General features: G+C 36.1%; 1 protein-coding gene across 1 annotated transcript; it reads left to right on the plus strand.

Moving 5' to 3' along the window:
• Positions 1-3,902: 3,902 nt before the first annotated feature.
• LOC119191059 (barH-like 1 homeobox protein) lies at positions 3,903-17,585 on the plus strand. The gene is made up of 4 exons (XM_037444885.1): positions 3,903-3,994; positions 16,333-16,395; positions 16,896-17,109; positions 17,436-17,585. The coding sequence occupies exons 1-4, from the start codon at positions 3,928-3,930 to the stop codon at positions 17,581-17,583; spliced, it is 492 nt and encodes a 163-aa protein (XP_037300782.1). The 5' UTR covers positions 3,903-3,927; the 3' UTR covers positions 17,584-17,585.
• The last annotated feature ends 716 nt before the right edge of the window (positions 17,586-18,301 follow it).

Here is an 18,301-nt window from a genome sequence, read left to right on the forward strand (position 1 = left end):
CTTTGTTTTTTTCTTCTTTGTCTTTATAATTGAGAATACGACCAGGAAATTGCCTGCTTGGTAGGCATCATGGTTGCTTATAAACGTTTGTAACAACACCTACAATTTTGAACAACAAAGCATTCCAATGCATGAGTAAGTATATAAAAGCCTATGCAATAATAAATATCCTATTCATATTATTGTAGTGTTTTTCTTTAACATTACATAATTCATAGATTAGCAAGAACAGTTGCAGAAATTATAATAGTTTTCTGCAAATTTTTAAATGGTAATGGTAGCAGTACATAACCAATTGGAGATATGTCGCCTCGTTTTCTAATTTTCGTCAAATAATTTTACATATTGTTTGGCTGTATGGTAGATATGACCTTTGCCTCTCTAGAAGGTAAAATGGTGCTATAGAGTAATAATTTTAAAAGTCCAAACCTAAATTCTACGATTCTGCCGTTTCATTCGGCTTCTTATATAAATTAAAAGTTATTTAAAAAGTGACGAAGGCAGCAAAAAACAAATGCTTTGGTTTACATATTGCGGCCAATTTTTCAGAAAAAAAAAACAGACAAACGTAAATAAACCTAAAGGGGAAGCCGGTAGGAATCGGGTTGCTTGGACGTTTCGCCACTGTTAAGTATAACCACTCGTATTATGCCTTACTAAGGCTTTCGGTAAATAAAAGGCGATGAATTATAAGTAACGAATACACCCGAATAAGCTGTTTGCACACAAGTATTCTTAACCATTCGTTTATACTCGGCAAGTATCCAAATCAGGGTTTAAATGTTAATTCAAGAATTCAGTCACTATAGTAATTCAACCAAATCCATTTAGCGTCTAAACCTCCAACAAAATGATATAAAATAGTGGATAGCTTTACGCAAAACATATCTGTACAGAATTCTGTGTAATTAAGTGTAATTATACTTAGGTACTACTTAGCGAGAGGTGTCATGTGTTGTTTGTAACTTGAACGACGTGGGTCGTGTAGGCTACTACAGCTTTAAACTCTTCAAATTTATAAAGTTCAAAATATATTATCAACTCATCAGTGGGAGAATACTCTGACTGTGAATCGTGCAGTTTTCGATTCAATTCTCAAAACGAGAACCATTTCTTTTATTTTAGTTCCTTAGGATTTGAATGTATGTTCCATAAAGCGATAAGTTTGCAGTTTGTACCATGTTATATGGAACAATTGTAAGTTCGGCGAGATATTGGGCATTGGCGCACTATTGTTGTCATGGAGATAGAACGCGTATTAACATTGAAATAAAAACTATTTAAACGGATTTTATTCATAACGCGTATTAAATTGTTATTATACGTGTTTGTTATTTCTAGGTGTGTTTGTGATAGCTAGCATGGACTACTGCATGCAAGCACTATTACAAAAAGAAGATTAAACTACTTTATTTAAATACTTTAAATAAAGTGTGTACTTACCTACTTATAGTACATAACACACACAAGTTACTCGAATTGTAGATGAAAAATAAAAATGTGTATGTTTGGAACTAAATAAATATTACCAAATGGTAACTTTAATTTTCATGCCCTAAGGCCAATACTACTACTCTAAGAGAATTCGTCGCAGCGACATCACACTTTCGGTCACGAAATACACTCACGTACACGCCATATTCGCACTAAACTAAAATAATAATAATATCAGCCCTGTATTATATACTGTCCCACTGTTGGGCACGGGCCTCCTCTACTACTGATAGGGAATGGGCCTTAGTCCACCACGCTGGCCTAATATAATACGAGGGTGTGTGAAGTCTACCAACCAGCAGGTTGGTAGACTTCACACACCCTCGAAAATTCCTAATAGAGAATTTCTCAGGTATGAAGGTTTCCTCACGATGTTTTCCTTCACCGTTAAAGCAAGCGATAATTCACAAGGAATTGGGATTTGAACCTGCGGACATTCGTCTCAGCAGTGCGTTCCGTAACCAACTAGGCTATCGCCGCTAAACTACAAAATGATAAAACAATCAGAAGAATAATGCTGGGATTTTTGGATAAAATATATTTTCATGGAGGATTTTAGGGATAATGTTAGCAAAGGTAAAGACGAGTATGAAGTTTTGTTTATTAACGCAATGTCCAAATGTCCCCATATACTAAATTGATGCTCCACTCCTGTTGGTCATAGCGTGATGTTATATACCTACCCTATAACCTTCCTTGATAAGTGGGCTATCCAACACTAAAATATTTTTGAATTCGTACCAGTAGTTCCTGAGATTAGCACGTTCAAACAAACAAACTCTTAAGGTTTGTATATTAGTATATAGATTAATTATGTTTAGATTTGCAAAACAGCAGCAACTTGTATCATCGCGCAGTAAGTTGAATTACAAGTTTCTGTGTAACACGCGTGACTACACACTGCACAGAGATCGTATAGATATCTAATGTACTACAATGGTCTTTAAGGTAGAACACAGCGGTGAGTCGAAAGTGGTAGTGAAAACTGCTGATTGGCGGGGGTAGAATGATGTAATACTTATATTATATGGAAAGTTTTCGACATATATGTATATATGTCGAAAACTTTCCATATAATATAAGCTTCTGAGCTTTACTTAAAGCTAGTTGCGGTCTTAAACGACGCAATTCCCAGGGCGAAGCAAAAACAAAAACAAAAACGACGCGAAGCTCCTGACTGAGTAAAAAAAGATTCCGGCCTTAACAGTTTTGTTGGTAAAGTCGTAAAAAGGTCCTCTACAGCACGGCGCGAGGCCCCGGGTGGTTGCCGGTTTCCCTTCCTCCTAGGGCCGCTACTACTTAAAATTCAATAACTAGTATAAAATATTTCGCCACCTGTGTTTTTTAAAATATCTCTCTGTAGTCGGTCCCTCATGACTGAGGATCGTGATCATCACTGGATGTATCGCATTTAGAGCGGATTATTTGTCTCCACAGGTTTCTGTTCATAGCAACTTCAACTAGTTTATGACACTTGGTGGCCGACGTTTTTAATTTTAAAACATAAACTTTCTTTTATTATTCGCAAGTAATGTAAAATATTAATATGTGATAATCATTTTATTTAGAGTGATATTCTTTATAACAGCGTTTAATTATAGCCCTTACTAGATACCAGCAATTTCTGTCTACAATTACCATAGCAATAAAACCCCGTAGAATAGGTCAGCTATATTCGGAATTAAAGAAGCGTATCGTAATTCCATAAAAGAGGATACCCACGTACCTCCTCATTACCTAAACAAACTCGTGCGGTAAGTAAAGCGGAACAAAACTCACGTAGATAATAGCGTGGTGCCTCTCCCCTGGACCCCACCCGCCACCGCGCCCGCGCCCGCCAGCACTCAGCAAACAACTATCAATTTAATTGGAGCTCCGCGGGCAGCCTCTTTACCCCGCTTAACTTTTCGATTTACATTCAAAACGGCCTTTTAAAAAACCAACTCAATAAACCACCGTTTGAATGCGTACTTTACGGGTCGCTCGACTGTGAAACCCGCCGGCTGCGCGTCCATTGGCAGAGCGGCCGTAGGTGGAGTCGCGCAGACCACGCCCGGCCGCCGCCGCGCATGCTAAACGCGTTTTAAACCCCGTTTAAGCGGTATTTTGGGCGAAAACCGCAAGAAAATGTATGTAACGGCGGTTAGGGGTAGGGCGTAGCTAAATGAAAAGAATTTTCTCGATTGAGCGTCCATTTTTCGAATATGGCGGACAGTCGTCGCGTATGCGCGGGAAAGTGTGCCGCCGACGCAGTTTGATATTTTGTCGGCGGGATAGTTGTTTAATCGAATAATAATTTAATGGACCCATAAAACTTAATTTTAAATTTAATTAATAACATTAGGACTTATTCTCAAACTAAAAATTATAACAATAAAACTAACTCCTGTTTAAATATTAAAATGTGAAAACTTTTTACCGCCGAGTGTTGCGATGGATTCGAGGATGCAGGACAGTCACAAGTCGTTCCTAATCAAGGATCTGCTGGGGGACGTGCTGAGACCTGGCGCGCCGGGGGCTTTAGGTATGTTGTTGTGCATTATAAATAGTAGATAACTAATTAAAATTTCTTGCAGAATTAATAAGTATTGAATTTTAAAAGTGAAAGTTGTATTTGATTAATTTAGATTTTGTTTTTGTTAGATTAATTTTGTTTAGACGATTTTGTAGAGCATGTCACTGGAAATTGTGGCCATCTAATATATCTATAACCGATCGTTAGCGATAGAAGCAATAATTGTCCGTATGTTGTGCCACTTGGAGTTTTATAGAAGACCAGCGCTACCAGATGATTTCTTATATTATAATTTTTACTGTAGCCTTTTGCTGAAGAAGAGGTCCATCGTTTTAATAATGTATTTTTTTTCTGTAATTTTTATTGTTCTAACAAAATAGTTTCTATCTTTACTGTATAATTTGAAGTCTGTGTTGGTTTTAGTTACAAACCAATTCGATCTTTCAATAGAAGAGTACCCTGCTCGCCCAGTATTATTTTGTTTAAGAAATAATTTTGGGCAATATAGATCCCCAAAGTATGTAAAGGTTTGAATTCTTAATGTTGATTGTATTAATTTGTGTCCGTTAAAAATCAAAAATTTATGAATCAAGTTCGGACACTCGTGAAGTTGTTAAAAAGTAAACCCTACGGGGGAAAAGTTAATCTGGAGAAAACTTTTGTGAGTAGGGGAGGCGGTACATTTACGTACTTCTTATATTACATATGTATATACTATATTAAACATAGTTATGATAAAACGAAAAAATAAAGATATATATTTTGTTGTTTTAACGTGGTTATGGTAAACAAAAAATTTATATGCAAAATATAAATAATTGGATATCCACAAATATTATCATTTATGATTTTTTCTGATATCCGGTCGGTTTTGCAATTGATTTTTTATACGTTATATTTTCTACTTTTTTTTTACTTATGTTTGGAATAGTATCTTTTTCTTTTGGAGGGGAATAAAGACTTAATAGTATGATAGCGTTACCAACCTAGTAGGACTCGTCAGGTGTACACAAAATTGTTTTTTCATAGTTTACTCTACTCTCAACAAAGATTTTGTCGATAAAAGACTGCTTAAGTGGAGTCTGCAGCGGTGAAGGATCATTATAACCGTAGTAATTATATTTAATAAAATAAATACAACGCGCAATGCGACCCGTAGTCACTTCGTAGCACGTTCGTAGCAGCGGCTACGTCAAACTTGCAGCAGCTGTTGGAAAATATTTTCTATAAAACATATTATGATTATATTATAGCAAATTAATCAGATACAGTATAGAGTTTTTCTAGTATACAGGGACATTTTGACATCGCGTTACTAAATGAAACCACATACTTTTCTACTTAAAATAACACGTTACAATAAGTTACTTGAGCCGGAGATGTAAAATAAAAAAGTGTAATTTTCGAATAAAATAAATATTAATAAAAGTAATTTGTAATTTTACGTGCCCTAAAGCCTCTAAGAGAATTCGTCGCAGTGGTAACATCATAGTTTCAGGCAGAAATACACTCTCCTAGACGCCATATTGGCGTTAAACTACAAAATGATAAATCAATCAGAAAACTAAAACCAGCATTTTTGGTGAAAATACTCGTTATTAATGAATGATTTTTGGCACAATGTCAGCAAAGGTGAAGCCGAGTATGTGCTTTCATTTAGTAACGCAATACCCTGTATAACTATAAAAATGGTAATAGGGACCAGTGGCGAAGGATGAAGTTTTCCGAAAGCGAATTCGACACAAAATATATCTGTACTAATATGTTAAATGCGTATTACAAATCGTTCTAATGACATAGAATCTTCATGAAAGGGAAGCCGGCAGGAATCGAGTTATATGAAACCTTCGCCACTAATAGGGACGGTGTAAACTAAAATAAAAATCTATGAAAAGAAAATACACTCACGCACAAGCCCTATTTGCTCTTAACTACAAATTGATTATAAAGTAAAAAAGTAAAATCGGTATTATTGGTGTAAATATTAGTTATTCATGGATGATTTTTAACACTATGTTAGCAGAGGTAAAGACGAATACATGGTTATTTGTTAACACAATGTCAAGATTACACTTCACAACATTTAATATAACCCTGATTACATAAGGGGTATCTCTTACAACTTGATTAAATTGACAACTATGAAAACGTTCTACCTGCGACATCATTTTACGTGTTTATTTTGCGGTGACTTTTGAGCGCCCGCCATATTGTTTTTTGTAACGTCACAAATACCAAAGCCCATGATTACTTCTACAACTTCAAATGAATGACATTTAAATTTAAATTTATCACCTTGGGCTCAATAAAAAAATCGTAAAACACCATTGCATGTTGGGACACAGTGGTGTTATATGTAATTGAAAGAATTTTATTGCCAATATTATCAGCCATATGAAGGCCACTGCTGTGAATAGGCCTTCTCTTAAGGTCCACCTGAAAATTTTTAGGAAGGCATATAACCAATATATTTCCATTAATTATAAAATTTAAATCTATAAAAAAGCAGCGATAAACAAATTATAAGGAATGAAACTGACTACCGGAACTAAATGTTCGCAAGTACGAAACAGAAGGCACGCGCTTATGACTTTTCTAAAATAAATTCTTTTGTGAGTCATCGCTTACTTTAATGCTGAAAGAAGACATCGTGAGAAAACACGCATACCAGAGAGCTTTATAAGAATTTTGAGGGTATGTGAAGTCTGCCAATCTACACTAGGCCAACGTGAGGACAGTGGACTAAGGCTTAATCCTTCTCAGCAATAGAGCAGGCCTGTGCCCAGCAGTGAGACAGAACATAATACAGGGTTCATATTATTATATAATTATTAATCTATAGTCTTAATATGAGGTCCGCAATCCCATACAAGCCCTGTTGCTACGCGGATGACTCGTATTCCATGGTGCTTACCACCAGACGAGCGGCTTGTTTTGTCATACACAACTCCAAACAATCCTTCAGGATTTCGTGCGCATGCATAATGAATCTCTTAACTGTCCTTTTTCCAAAGCTCTTTATGCGTGAACAGGTCATGAATGTTCCATGTCATCCAGCCAATTACGGGCTAAATTAGGTCCTAGTATGCACCTACGTTAAGCCGCGGTGTACATTTGCAAATTGGCTGCTTATTACCGCGTTGCCCCGTCTTCCCCTACGTGCGGTGCGCGCACTTGGACACGCTCCGAGGTTAATGTTATATTTTCAACGGTCTTTGTTTTAGTTTTGATGTTTGAATATTTTGTGGCTTTTTGTGATTGTGTCGTTTGAAGAAATGTAGTCAGTTTTGTTTATACTGGAGCTAGCTTGTTTGCGGTGCGGGGTTTTATTTTAAGTAACTAAAATTATAGCTTTACCTTTTTATTGCTTTGAATGAGGCGACGAGGTTGCTGTGCGCCTGGTGTTAGGTGGTTCGACCGCCCATAAACAGTAGAAACACAATCCAACACCTTGAATTACAAATTATTGTTTGGTATTCCACTGCGCTCGCCATCCTGAGACGAGATGTTAAGTCTTATTATGTCCAGCAGTTACACTGCCTACAATATCCTTCAAACCGGAACACAACAGTGACTACACTACACACTGATGCTTGGCGGCAGAAGTAGACGATGTGGTGGTACTTACCCAGGCGGGCTCTCACATATGTAAAGATCAATAACCTTGCAGGACTCTACTCTGATGATTGATTGATTGGAAAATGGAGCATACCTTGCCATGCCCAATGCCTTGAGTTCTGTTCGGTAGTTTAAAAACTACAAAACTTTTTCTGTGCTCTGTTATTTTTATCGAATAGTTTCTTTGCGTAGAGTTGTTAATATATAGAACAACAAATTTTAATATATAATTTTGTATAAAATATGAAATACATAAATATAAATCTATGTATTAAAAGTCATAAAACAAAAGTTATTTATGATGTTTTAATGATTTAACTCATGCTGAATAGATTTTCACGATAAAAATTTCTGTGCACGGCATGAAGTACAATATATTTAGTACCACACGTCGCATCCACCAACCACGCATTAAGGCATTGTTTGCACTGCTTTAGAATGACTGGTAAGAAATGACTGCTATTTTATTTTGTTCCAGTCTTTATATCTAGTGGAATAAATGTATACTTAAATATCTGCTCCAGAATTTATTTATTTATTTATTACACACAAAACAGGTTATAATCAGGTACATATTATATCCACAATTGCTTAAAGTTTTTAACATAATTATAACCCGAAATTTGTGTTTGGAAATTTATATTAAGTATATATATTATTAAATTTATATTTTGGAATTAATATTAAGAATTAACGAGATAACCAAGGTGAAATTATCTAATCGTGACTATTAATGCTAACTTGAATGGCTTATACCTGTTTGGGTGCTGTCCGAAGACCTATTTGGCTTGTATAATTATGGCACTTTAAACTGCTTTTTGACTGATATATTGAGCTCACAAATGGTGATAATGATAAATCATAATATGTGCGATGCGGACGCGGTATGATTGTGAACGAACGAACTATTACAATATTATAAGTAATTGACGCGTGCTATGTAAAAGTGCCGAGTGCGTATGAAAATATGTACGGTATAACCGTACAATACCATTATTAAGCTTAAAAGTTATGTTTAAATATTTTTTGTGAATATTCCGAATAGGAAATATAAAACCAAGAACTAAGTATTTTATTTCACTCAACGGCTATTCTTTTTAGTTTCTCATTTTACGGGAGAATTGATCTAAAAATAGCGAGTACAGAAATACGTAGTGGTCAAGGGTTGGGTAAGTGGTCGTTAGTGCAGAAACTGTGGAACTTGTTCGTGACCGCGGCGGCGACGGCGAGTAAAGTGCCGATTTAAGGAGTTATAACATTCCAGGGCTCTACGGCGTTTGCAATGTCCGCTTAGGTATGAAAGATGCAAGTATTATTGATTTTTGGTTTGATACTGGGCAGTGGTGACGTTTTCCGAAAAGTAAGCCGATACATATACATAAATGCTATGCGATGAATGCGGTGAATCGTTCTAATGATTAATAGGATTTTATATAAAACGAAAGGGAAACTGGCAGGATGATTCCTGATACTGGGTGCTATAGAATTAAACAATATTACTAAAGCCACTGTTAATAGTGATTTTTTTACGGGCCTTTATAAAATCATAAAGTGATGGAGCCACTCTGTAGAGATTATATTTGTGAGACAAGTGTTACTCATGAATTCGCCCTCGGGAAGAAAACCTTTACAACGAATCATAAAACACAAGGGCTTCACAGCGCCGCCAAACAACGCTAGCATAATCCATTTAAAAAAAAAAATATTAAAATATTCCATGATGTCCAATTAACAGGATAAAAAACAGCCGGTGTCAACCCAGGACATAATCAATCCGTGTGCTACATTTCATATAAATCCGTTCAGTAATTTCTGAGTTTACATCTGACAAAAAACCAAATATGTTCGCAAACTTTCGTATTTATATATAAGGATAAAATGAGTCGACACTATCAGAGGGTAGGACTTTGCCACAGACAATTTTATGTAAACGAACGGATTATTGCGCTTTGTACAGTAAGTCAAATCGACGTCCAAACATCCTTGAAATCTTTATTCATTTCTTTTAGGGTCTTATGGGTGTCAGTCGGCGGCGGAGGTCATTTAACACTAGGTGATCGACTCTCACAAGAAACGTTGATATGTTTCTGGCCCTAAGAGAAAAAATAGGACTTAGGAGGAGTGCTTGACCGCAAATATTACTATATTAAACTCAACAATATAAAAGAACTAGCTTTTGCCCGCGGCTCCGCCCGCGTGAACGAGTTGTTCCGGGATAAAAGTCCCTCTTTATATTGACCCGGGATTAAAAGAAAATCGAAATTTAAACGTTATAAGAATCTCTACACTCACATGTCACGTTGGTTCTCGATTGGTTGTTGGATAACAGTGATACTATGACCAAGCTATCCTATTAAAGGAGTAAACAAACACATCTCAAATTCGAGATATTCTATCATATCATATTCTAAAATTCAAGATTTAGTTCAGAACACCAGTATTATTAAGAAAATAATTATTTCTTCCATCAGATCACCACTGTATTTTCGTTACCTAATTATTTATGGTTATCCGCTGTTTGTTTGATCAGGATTTTCTTCGGAAAAAAAATCTAGTGTTTTCTTCCCTCCCCAATTTACCCTCCTTTTCCCCTGTGCCCGTCGTAAAGGTATTGCCAACCTTTTCCAACTTTTCCTTCTCCCACATTCCTTTCCAACTTTCCTCCGGGCTCCTGCTAAAGCGTAGGATTCCAGTATCTCGTTCCCAGGTTTCCCTCGGTATAGACTGCAAGGATACGTACTGAAAAAAAAACATGTCTGGCCAGCGTACTGGACGAATTGGATCCCCTAATTAGTAAACTACATTCGTGCCCACTACCACAATTTAATATAGAAGTGATAGCATAAATGTCTGACATTTGTAAAATTATTATTCTCAGGTGTTAACCAACAAAACAATTTGTGTCCCTATTGTATATTCAATAATATGACCTTTATTAGTTCTCTTCAATTAATTATTACGAAATATTTTAAACTTTTTGTTAAGCAAGTGCTGTTGAAATTATTGTTCGTTCCCCTTTAATACAGGGGCGCATTTAGTTTAAACGAACGTTAATTTAATAACATGACAATTACTTTAATTCAAATATTCTTAAGAGTAATATTTGAAGTAGAGTTAAATTAATTTTTAGGTTGCAGAAGCGTACTTAAGCCCAAAAACTTCTCAGTCTTTGTGTTTGATCGTCACTAGTGGACATTTATTGGGCCTCTATCAATTATACTGTCCGCATACATCGCAGTAGCAGTGCATCGCAGAATTATGCTAGGAGCCTGGCAAATTCCAAAAAATTGCTTGGGGAAAGAAAAACTTTGCATATTTTATTGAAAACCGAAGTTGGTAATGACAGTGATCGATGGTTTAGGATATAATTCCAATTACCAAAAGCTTTGAAGATATTATATGGCTATAAATATGTCATTATATTCCGTCATCACATTATAATAGGCCACTTCAGCCGAATATAGCTTATTCCTGCAGTAAAAGATATCAACGCACTACAATAATAACTTCATAACAAAAATATTATTTACCCTTCAAAATGACCTTAAAGCGGCCCTGTCAATAGTGTATTAAAGTTAATTGAGGTACAGAAGTCGAGACGTGGTCACGTGGCCGGCGCGTGCGCACACAAGGGCTCGCCCGCTGCGCTCGAGAGCATATGCACCGGCATTCTAAGATAACTGCATAACCTGGGATACAATATATTGGACATTGGGGAGTGAATGTACTTTGTGTTGAGGTGTAAGGGTGAGTTAGAGGGTCGGTTTTTGATGTTAACGGATTTTTATAGTGGAATTGTTTTTGGGGATTTTGTCTTTTCGGTAACTTTATATTATGCTACGTAGTAAGTTAGAGAAATAGTGTGATCGTTTTTAGTTTAGTACAAATTTAACAAAACTTTTACACTTAATTTATATTTCTTATTTAAACAATACATTAATAAGTATAGTGAGTATAACATTTATTTTTTTTACAAAATTTCATATAAATCTTTTCTACAGTTCATACATAATTGGCTAAGAAATACCAACATATCTAAGCAACTTTATATTCTTATATATATGAGTAGAAAGTGGAACGGTGTGATAATGGTTGCCATGCAATAATAAAAAACGATTATGCACTATAAGTTATCCAAGTAAATTGTACCTCAATCACGAAACAATTTAAATCTTAAAGTACTATAATTTAAAAAGTAATAGCAAACATACACTTGTAAGTTTATCGTCATACAGTACTTATACAAAGACCAAACATCTTCCGCAAATTGCTTATTTAAGAGCACAAACTACCGCTCATTTAAAACAAGCCAACAGCGGGTGGTAGTTAGCATGATTGTGTGATGACACTCGCTCGACGACCGACAACCGGCAACCCCTTGTAATCGCGCACTGATTGTATAATGAACGCGCCGAGTAAACTGTCTTGATGCTTACATTGTTTAAATACACAAAAATTACACGTGTTTAGTGGTTATCGTAAAAAATAAATATATTTATGATCGAAATTAAACTAGTTTTTGGATTCAACGCATTTTTTATATTTTAATAAAGATTTTGAAGCCTTTGTAGTCACGAGGCGGACTGAGATGAATGTCGCTAAAAAGTCAGTTACAATATCTACCTACATTTTACAATTATAATGTATTTTGGAGCTACGTCCCCGTGATCTCTTTCTTTCAGTTAACCCCGTCTGATTCCTTGTAGTCGGATTGTTTTGAGAGAGGAAGTGGGCCTGGCAGTGGTTAAGAAAATGCTGCTGGTCAATAATACAATCAATTTTCTTGATTTAACTCGTAGATGAAGCAATGTATCTACACTTATGCCGCTTTTTAGTATATAGTATGGTATCATTTTGATCAATAGTATGGTAACATTAGGCCAGCGTGGTGGACTAACGCCTAATCCCTCTCAGTAGTTAGAAGAGGCCCGTGCCCAGCAGTGGGACAGTACATATTACAGGGCTGATATATGAGTCTTGACATATTTTACATAAAAATAAAATACTTGTATGCAGGCCCATAATACCAGTATTGGCCACAATGATCAAAACACTTAGCTACTGTGCGGAGCCGTCGGGGAGCGCGCTCGGCGGCTGTGGCCGGCGGCGTTGTATCTACACCTCACGTACTCCTACTTTACATGTTTAGACGCTGAGCATGGAGTCAATTTCTCCGTTAAATCCACTAGCATTTCTCCGGGCGTTTAGTAAATTATTTGACATTAATAATATATTATCATGTATTGTATAGTTTTTACGTATTATATTATTTGCGTTTTTAGTGCGCTTAAAATTTATAAAGCCATTATTACCTTTGGGTAATGGGGTACCCGTAGAGTAGTAAATATAACAAAGTCTTTCGTCGAAAAAAGTATGACCGCAAATAATGATGATCCGTGTCAGTCAGACAAAACTACTTACAGCTGTTGTTAACTACATACAGTTTAACAGCTCTAAGTAGTTTTGTAAGTAGATTGATATGATAATGTTGAAAACTATACAATTTTTATATTTTTATAATTAAACAAAGTAATGTTATTCAACTGCACCTGATGGTAAGTAGAGTAAGGTCCAATAGAATGTCGACTGACGAGAGATGATGGCCTGTTGGAACTGGATATACACAGGCTAATCCCGGAACGCGACACATTTACGTGCGCCACTGTGGTGGGTTTTAACACCTTGTTTACAGTGATCGCTATCTGGGCGGATATAAAATATATCCAACAACCAGCATATAAGGGTGATGAGTTTTTTGCTTGTTTGAACGCGCTAGTCTCAGGAACTACTAATTCGAATTGAAATTTTTTTTTATATTTTGATAGCCCATTTATCGAGGAAAGCTATATAACATAACGCTATGGCCAATAATGTCATGGATTTTGTGGTTTTTACACAAGTATTCCAAGATTTAAAAGGATTACGGGCGAGGCGTTCTTCCCCTGAGTTCGGTTCTATGTGTTATCTGCCAACTCAGATTATAAATATAGATATATTTCTTCTTTTAACGGTTAAATTGAAAAATTACCTATGTAATAAAATTATGATTGTAAAACAGCTTTAATTGATCTTTTGTGACTACTATCACTATTTATATTAGCCGTAAATTTTTACAACCTAAAAATAAAATAAATTTGTTTGTGCCGGTGGAAATAGATCCACCCGGCGGCGGCGGCGGGAATATATATTTTTTTTTAAACTAAAAGTATCAAACGATTACTTCAGTCAACTAAAACAATCCGCACATAATATAAAAGTAAATGATAAAGGTGTATAGAGGAATCTGACATGTGCCAGTACGACTGCAGTTTGGAGATGGAGCACATGGTCTAACGCACCCTTCACCTATGTCGGCAGCCACAACGGCCCCGACGGCATTGAGGCTAATTCCATAACATATAAAGTTTGAATCTTCTACCATACAGTTATTTTAAAAAGGGCGCATATCTTGTCTCATATCAACACTAGAACATTGCGGCCGACGGTGAAGAAAAAATTTATCTCCACCCCGATGCCATCACATAATATATTGTATATAAAATTTTTAGTAATACAAAAAAAAACTTCTTTATTTTTTAAATATCTATACTAATTCTATTAAATAGATAGACTAAAATATTATTTAACTAGTTATCTCTATATTTTATATTATAATGTTTTGTTGGGCATCAAATACTTTCATTATGTGATTATAATTATTAAAATAAAGAACTTAGCAGAACTTAGCCATGCAAATTAAAAATACAAAAATTTTGCTTCATAATAATAGGTCGACATTTCCCTAATTGTCTTTATTGTGTGACCAAGAATAAATTCCGCAGAGCCCATTTAAATTGTAAATGACGGAGCTCATTTCGGGAATGCTTTGTTTTTGGGAGGTCAGGTTGCTAACTTAGTTGCCTTTGGATGAGGTAATCGCATTCAATGAAACGACCGGGCAAGTACAAGAGGGACTTGCAAATCTGGGTACTTGTACTTTAACATTCTTTATTTTTTGCTATGACCCGGATTTGCATCACATATTTTGTGGAAAAAAAAACGTAAATCTTTACCTACCGTTCAAAAGCTAAAGCCCTTTAAAAGTCGGCTAGACAGGTTTAGTAATATGGTTTTATAGCATCCTTTAAACATGCAAATTTGGGATGTTTTTTTTGTATGCATACGTGTAAATTGGGTCCATGTATAAATTGCAATGTAGCGTAACACTTTCATATTTCGTACTGAGGCGTTTTAAGCCAATTCCAAACGATTCCAACCGCTAACTACACGTGTTTGGTAATAATTAACCAATTGCAATAATTCGTCCGTATGCAAAGAGACTTTATTCGGATTGGCTAATTTTTGCTACAGTTTCAACCTTAGCAGTTGTGATAGCTTTTCGGACCGGTTATAAGGGGTCCTTAAGGCCTAACTCACAACTTCTGAGTAAATGCTACTCGTCACATAAATGTATAAGTCAAACAAATACAAAAGTTTCACACTAATTCATGTTCCCGAATTAAATGGTAATAAAATATGTTGTTTAATATGATAATTACTATAATTCACTTTAAACTTGTGAAACAGACTTTATAGTTAAGTGAAGGAGTGGGTACTTTAAAATTATCAAAATTCTGTCACGGTATGATGGTTACTAACAAAAGACTGCAGTCATTCGACGGACGATATTTTCAAGCCATCTTGTGTGCATGCCTCGTCTGAAGACCCACTGTAAAGCGTCAAGTCACTATTTCATTAAAATTCGGTATCCTAATCAGGCGTAAAATAATTATGATATTCTATCGTTAGACCTGCTTTAGTCAGGTTAATGATGAGGGAGTTAAACGCCTTTTTTATTACAATATTCTGTGGTTTAATAAAGGCAGAACGTATAGTAAAATTATTGTGAGTACTACAATATTTTTCCCTTTTCTAAACGACGCAAATCTGGATACAAATAATTTTACATAAAAAATAGAATTCCAAAGAAAAACGGAAAAAAAATCTTAAATATTTAGCGTCCGCTTCGATATCATTAACAAAGTTTCCCTCGAAGATATCCGTGCGTAAACTGAAGACGACTCCAGAACCTCTCGAGCGTAAAGCCAGCGCTAAACAATATTACGTATAACGAGAAAGCACTCTGCGCCCTCGCCCCAGAGTACATAACCCATCATTAAAAACGCCATACAATATTTACCAAAGTTTGAAAAGCGACCTGGTTGAATACTGGACGCCTGAGCCTCCATTTTCACGCAAATTAAAAGAGACAAACGGCGCCATAGAGAAGATTTTTCCCGCGCGCGCTAAAACACGCCATTCACAAACGTATTCAATTGCTCGAGAGCGTAACGGAACGGCCTGAGGCATTAATTAGAGCAGAAAACCCGTGTCTATGGTGGTTCCTTTTTCAACTGACGTCTTTATGCGAGCCGTGGCTTTGTGCGGGCCCGTGTTTGCGGTTAAGTGTCAAGTCTTAGTGTCAAGCGATGTTTTAACCTCTTTGTCGTTTGATCGGAACTGCTTTTCGCTTTGTCTATAGTTTTGTTGAAAAAATAAATTGTACGCAAACTTATAACTATACCTACTGTTAGTGCGAGGCAATGTAAATAAAAGTATTCTTTTTCGTTTCTCGTATTTTAAAATTCGGTCAACTCATTCGTTTACAATTTCATTGTTCTCAGGTGTACGCGCCGAAGATGATCAGGATCCAGAAGCGGTGAGGTGTAATTCAGAAGCGACCAGCCAGAATCTAGAAACATCCGATATAGATGACGAAATATCCGTAGGTGACAACAGAAGCGAGACCTCAACACCTAAAAAGAACCAATTTGCCTACGAAAAAACTCCTGATGATTATAAAAAACTTGATTCCGAAGACAATGAAAGATCTTCGCCTTTAGAATACAATTCAAATCGAATTTCGAATTTTGATTCTACGTTCAAAGAAGATGAGAATGAATTTGAAAATCGGACAGATGAACGAATGAAGTTGTATGAAAGCGGTCTCTTCCACTTGTATAGAACTGAGCGGGAGACTAATAAAGACGAAGGTACTGAAGGCTCTGCCTTCGGACACATAACCGGTTCTTTATCCGAGAGTATTTATGGCCGGTCTATGGATCTGTCGAAGAGTTCATTCCAGTCTCAGTTGCTGGCTGGATTTGCGGCTTCGGTTATGGCGGGGAACTCGCAAAGAGAAACTCAAGAGAGCACAGGTGATTTTTCCTTCTGGTATAGTAAATTTTATGTCTGTAAAACGTATGCAACGTTTATTTTTATTTCATAGATGGGCCGCCATCGATGACATCTCGACCGGTAAATTCCCAAAACTCGAGCCGTAAGCCTCGACGGCGACGCACCGCGTTCACTCACGCTCAGCTCGCATATTTAGAGCGCAAGTTTAGATGCCAAAAGTACCTGAGCGTGGCAGATAGAGGGGATGTGGCGGAGGCACTGAGTCTTAGCGAGACACAGGTCAAGACTTGGTACCAGAATCGTAGGTAAGCTCCGTTCCATTGTGAAAAGAATTATTTTAGTATGGTATAATACTCTTCAGATTGTATAAAGTCGTTCCGTATATAACTAGAGACTTCAATAATCTTTCTTCTCACTTGAAATTCATTCTATAAGTTGGTAACGTATCCATAATTATTAATCTGATAATGACGCTATGCGCGAGAAAAGGTGATGATTCTTGATCATACGCAACGCGACAATAAAGTGACATACTTACCCGTAAACTAAATTTTTTCAAAAATTCTTCGTACACCAGTCTCGCACCACGTTGGGCGCCAATAACATCCTAAATACATTCACTTTTTCCTAGGACAAAGTGGAAGCGGCAGAACCAACTGCGCCTAGAACAGCTTCGGGCACAAGCGGCGAGTGGAGAGAGGGACCTGACAGCCCACACCCTGCCTCTGGCCTGCGCGTTACTGCCGCCATATCCAGCCTACATGCACTGCCATCTGTGAGGCACCGGTAGATAGTTCACTGTAGCATTTCTGTAGTTTAGTGCAATATTTGGTTTATAGATGATATTGTAAATAGATTTAAGTGTGATAATAAGATTTTATTTTATATTCAAACAATTAGCAATCCTTCTGATGTTATCTAACATTGACATTGTTAACTATTCCGAGAGCATTAAGATCGCTGATTATAGCCCGTTACTTTTTTTATACTTGTAATATTTTCAAATGTTCAATTTCCCTGACGTATGTATAATAAAATATCATAAATAAATGAAGAAATTTCTAAATTTTTGCAATACGAGATTATTTGGAAAGTCTCAAAGTGAATTATTTGTTGAACAATGGAATGGTTAAATCATCATTAATTGAATAAATTTGATAAACATTTAAACACTATTATTTAAAACTTTCTTAGGATATGTGTTCTTATTACAATTAATTTAACATTCGAACTCTAATCTATGATCTCCAGACCAGTAGAAACTTGTACATAGTAATTTCTTTATTCCTATGTAAATGTTTAAGAATAGTATGTAGTAGATTTGTAATTAGTAAAAACTATAAATACAGCCACCGTCGGACTTTTAATGTCGTCTGAACTTAATTACCGACGGCGTTGTGATTATTTTAGGTTGAGGCCACACTAATGTGTAATGACATTATTTATCGCATGAAAAGAGTCGAAGAGTTAATGTCACCGCGACTTCATCACCATCAT

Source organism: Manduca sexta, chromosome 28 (assembly GCF_014839805.1).
Source record: "Manduca sexta isolate Smith_Timp_Sample1 chromosome 28, JHU_Msex_v1.0, whole genome shotgun sequence".
In the NCBI taxonomy this organism is placed as follows: Eukaryota; Metazoa; Arthropoda; class Insecta; order Lepidoptera; family Sphingidae; genus Manduca; species Manduca sexta.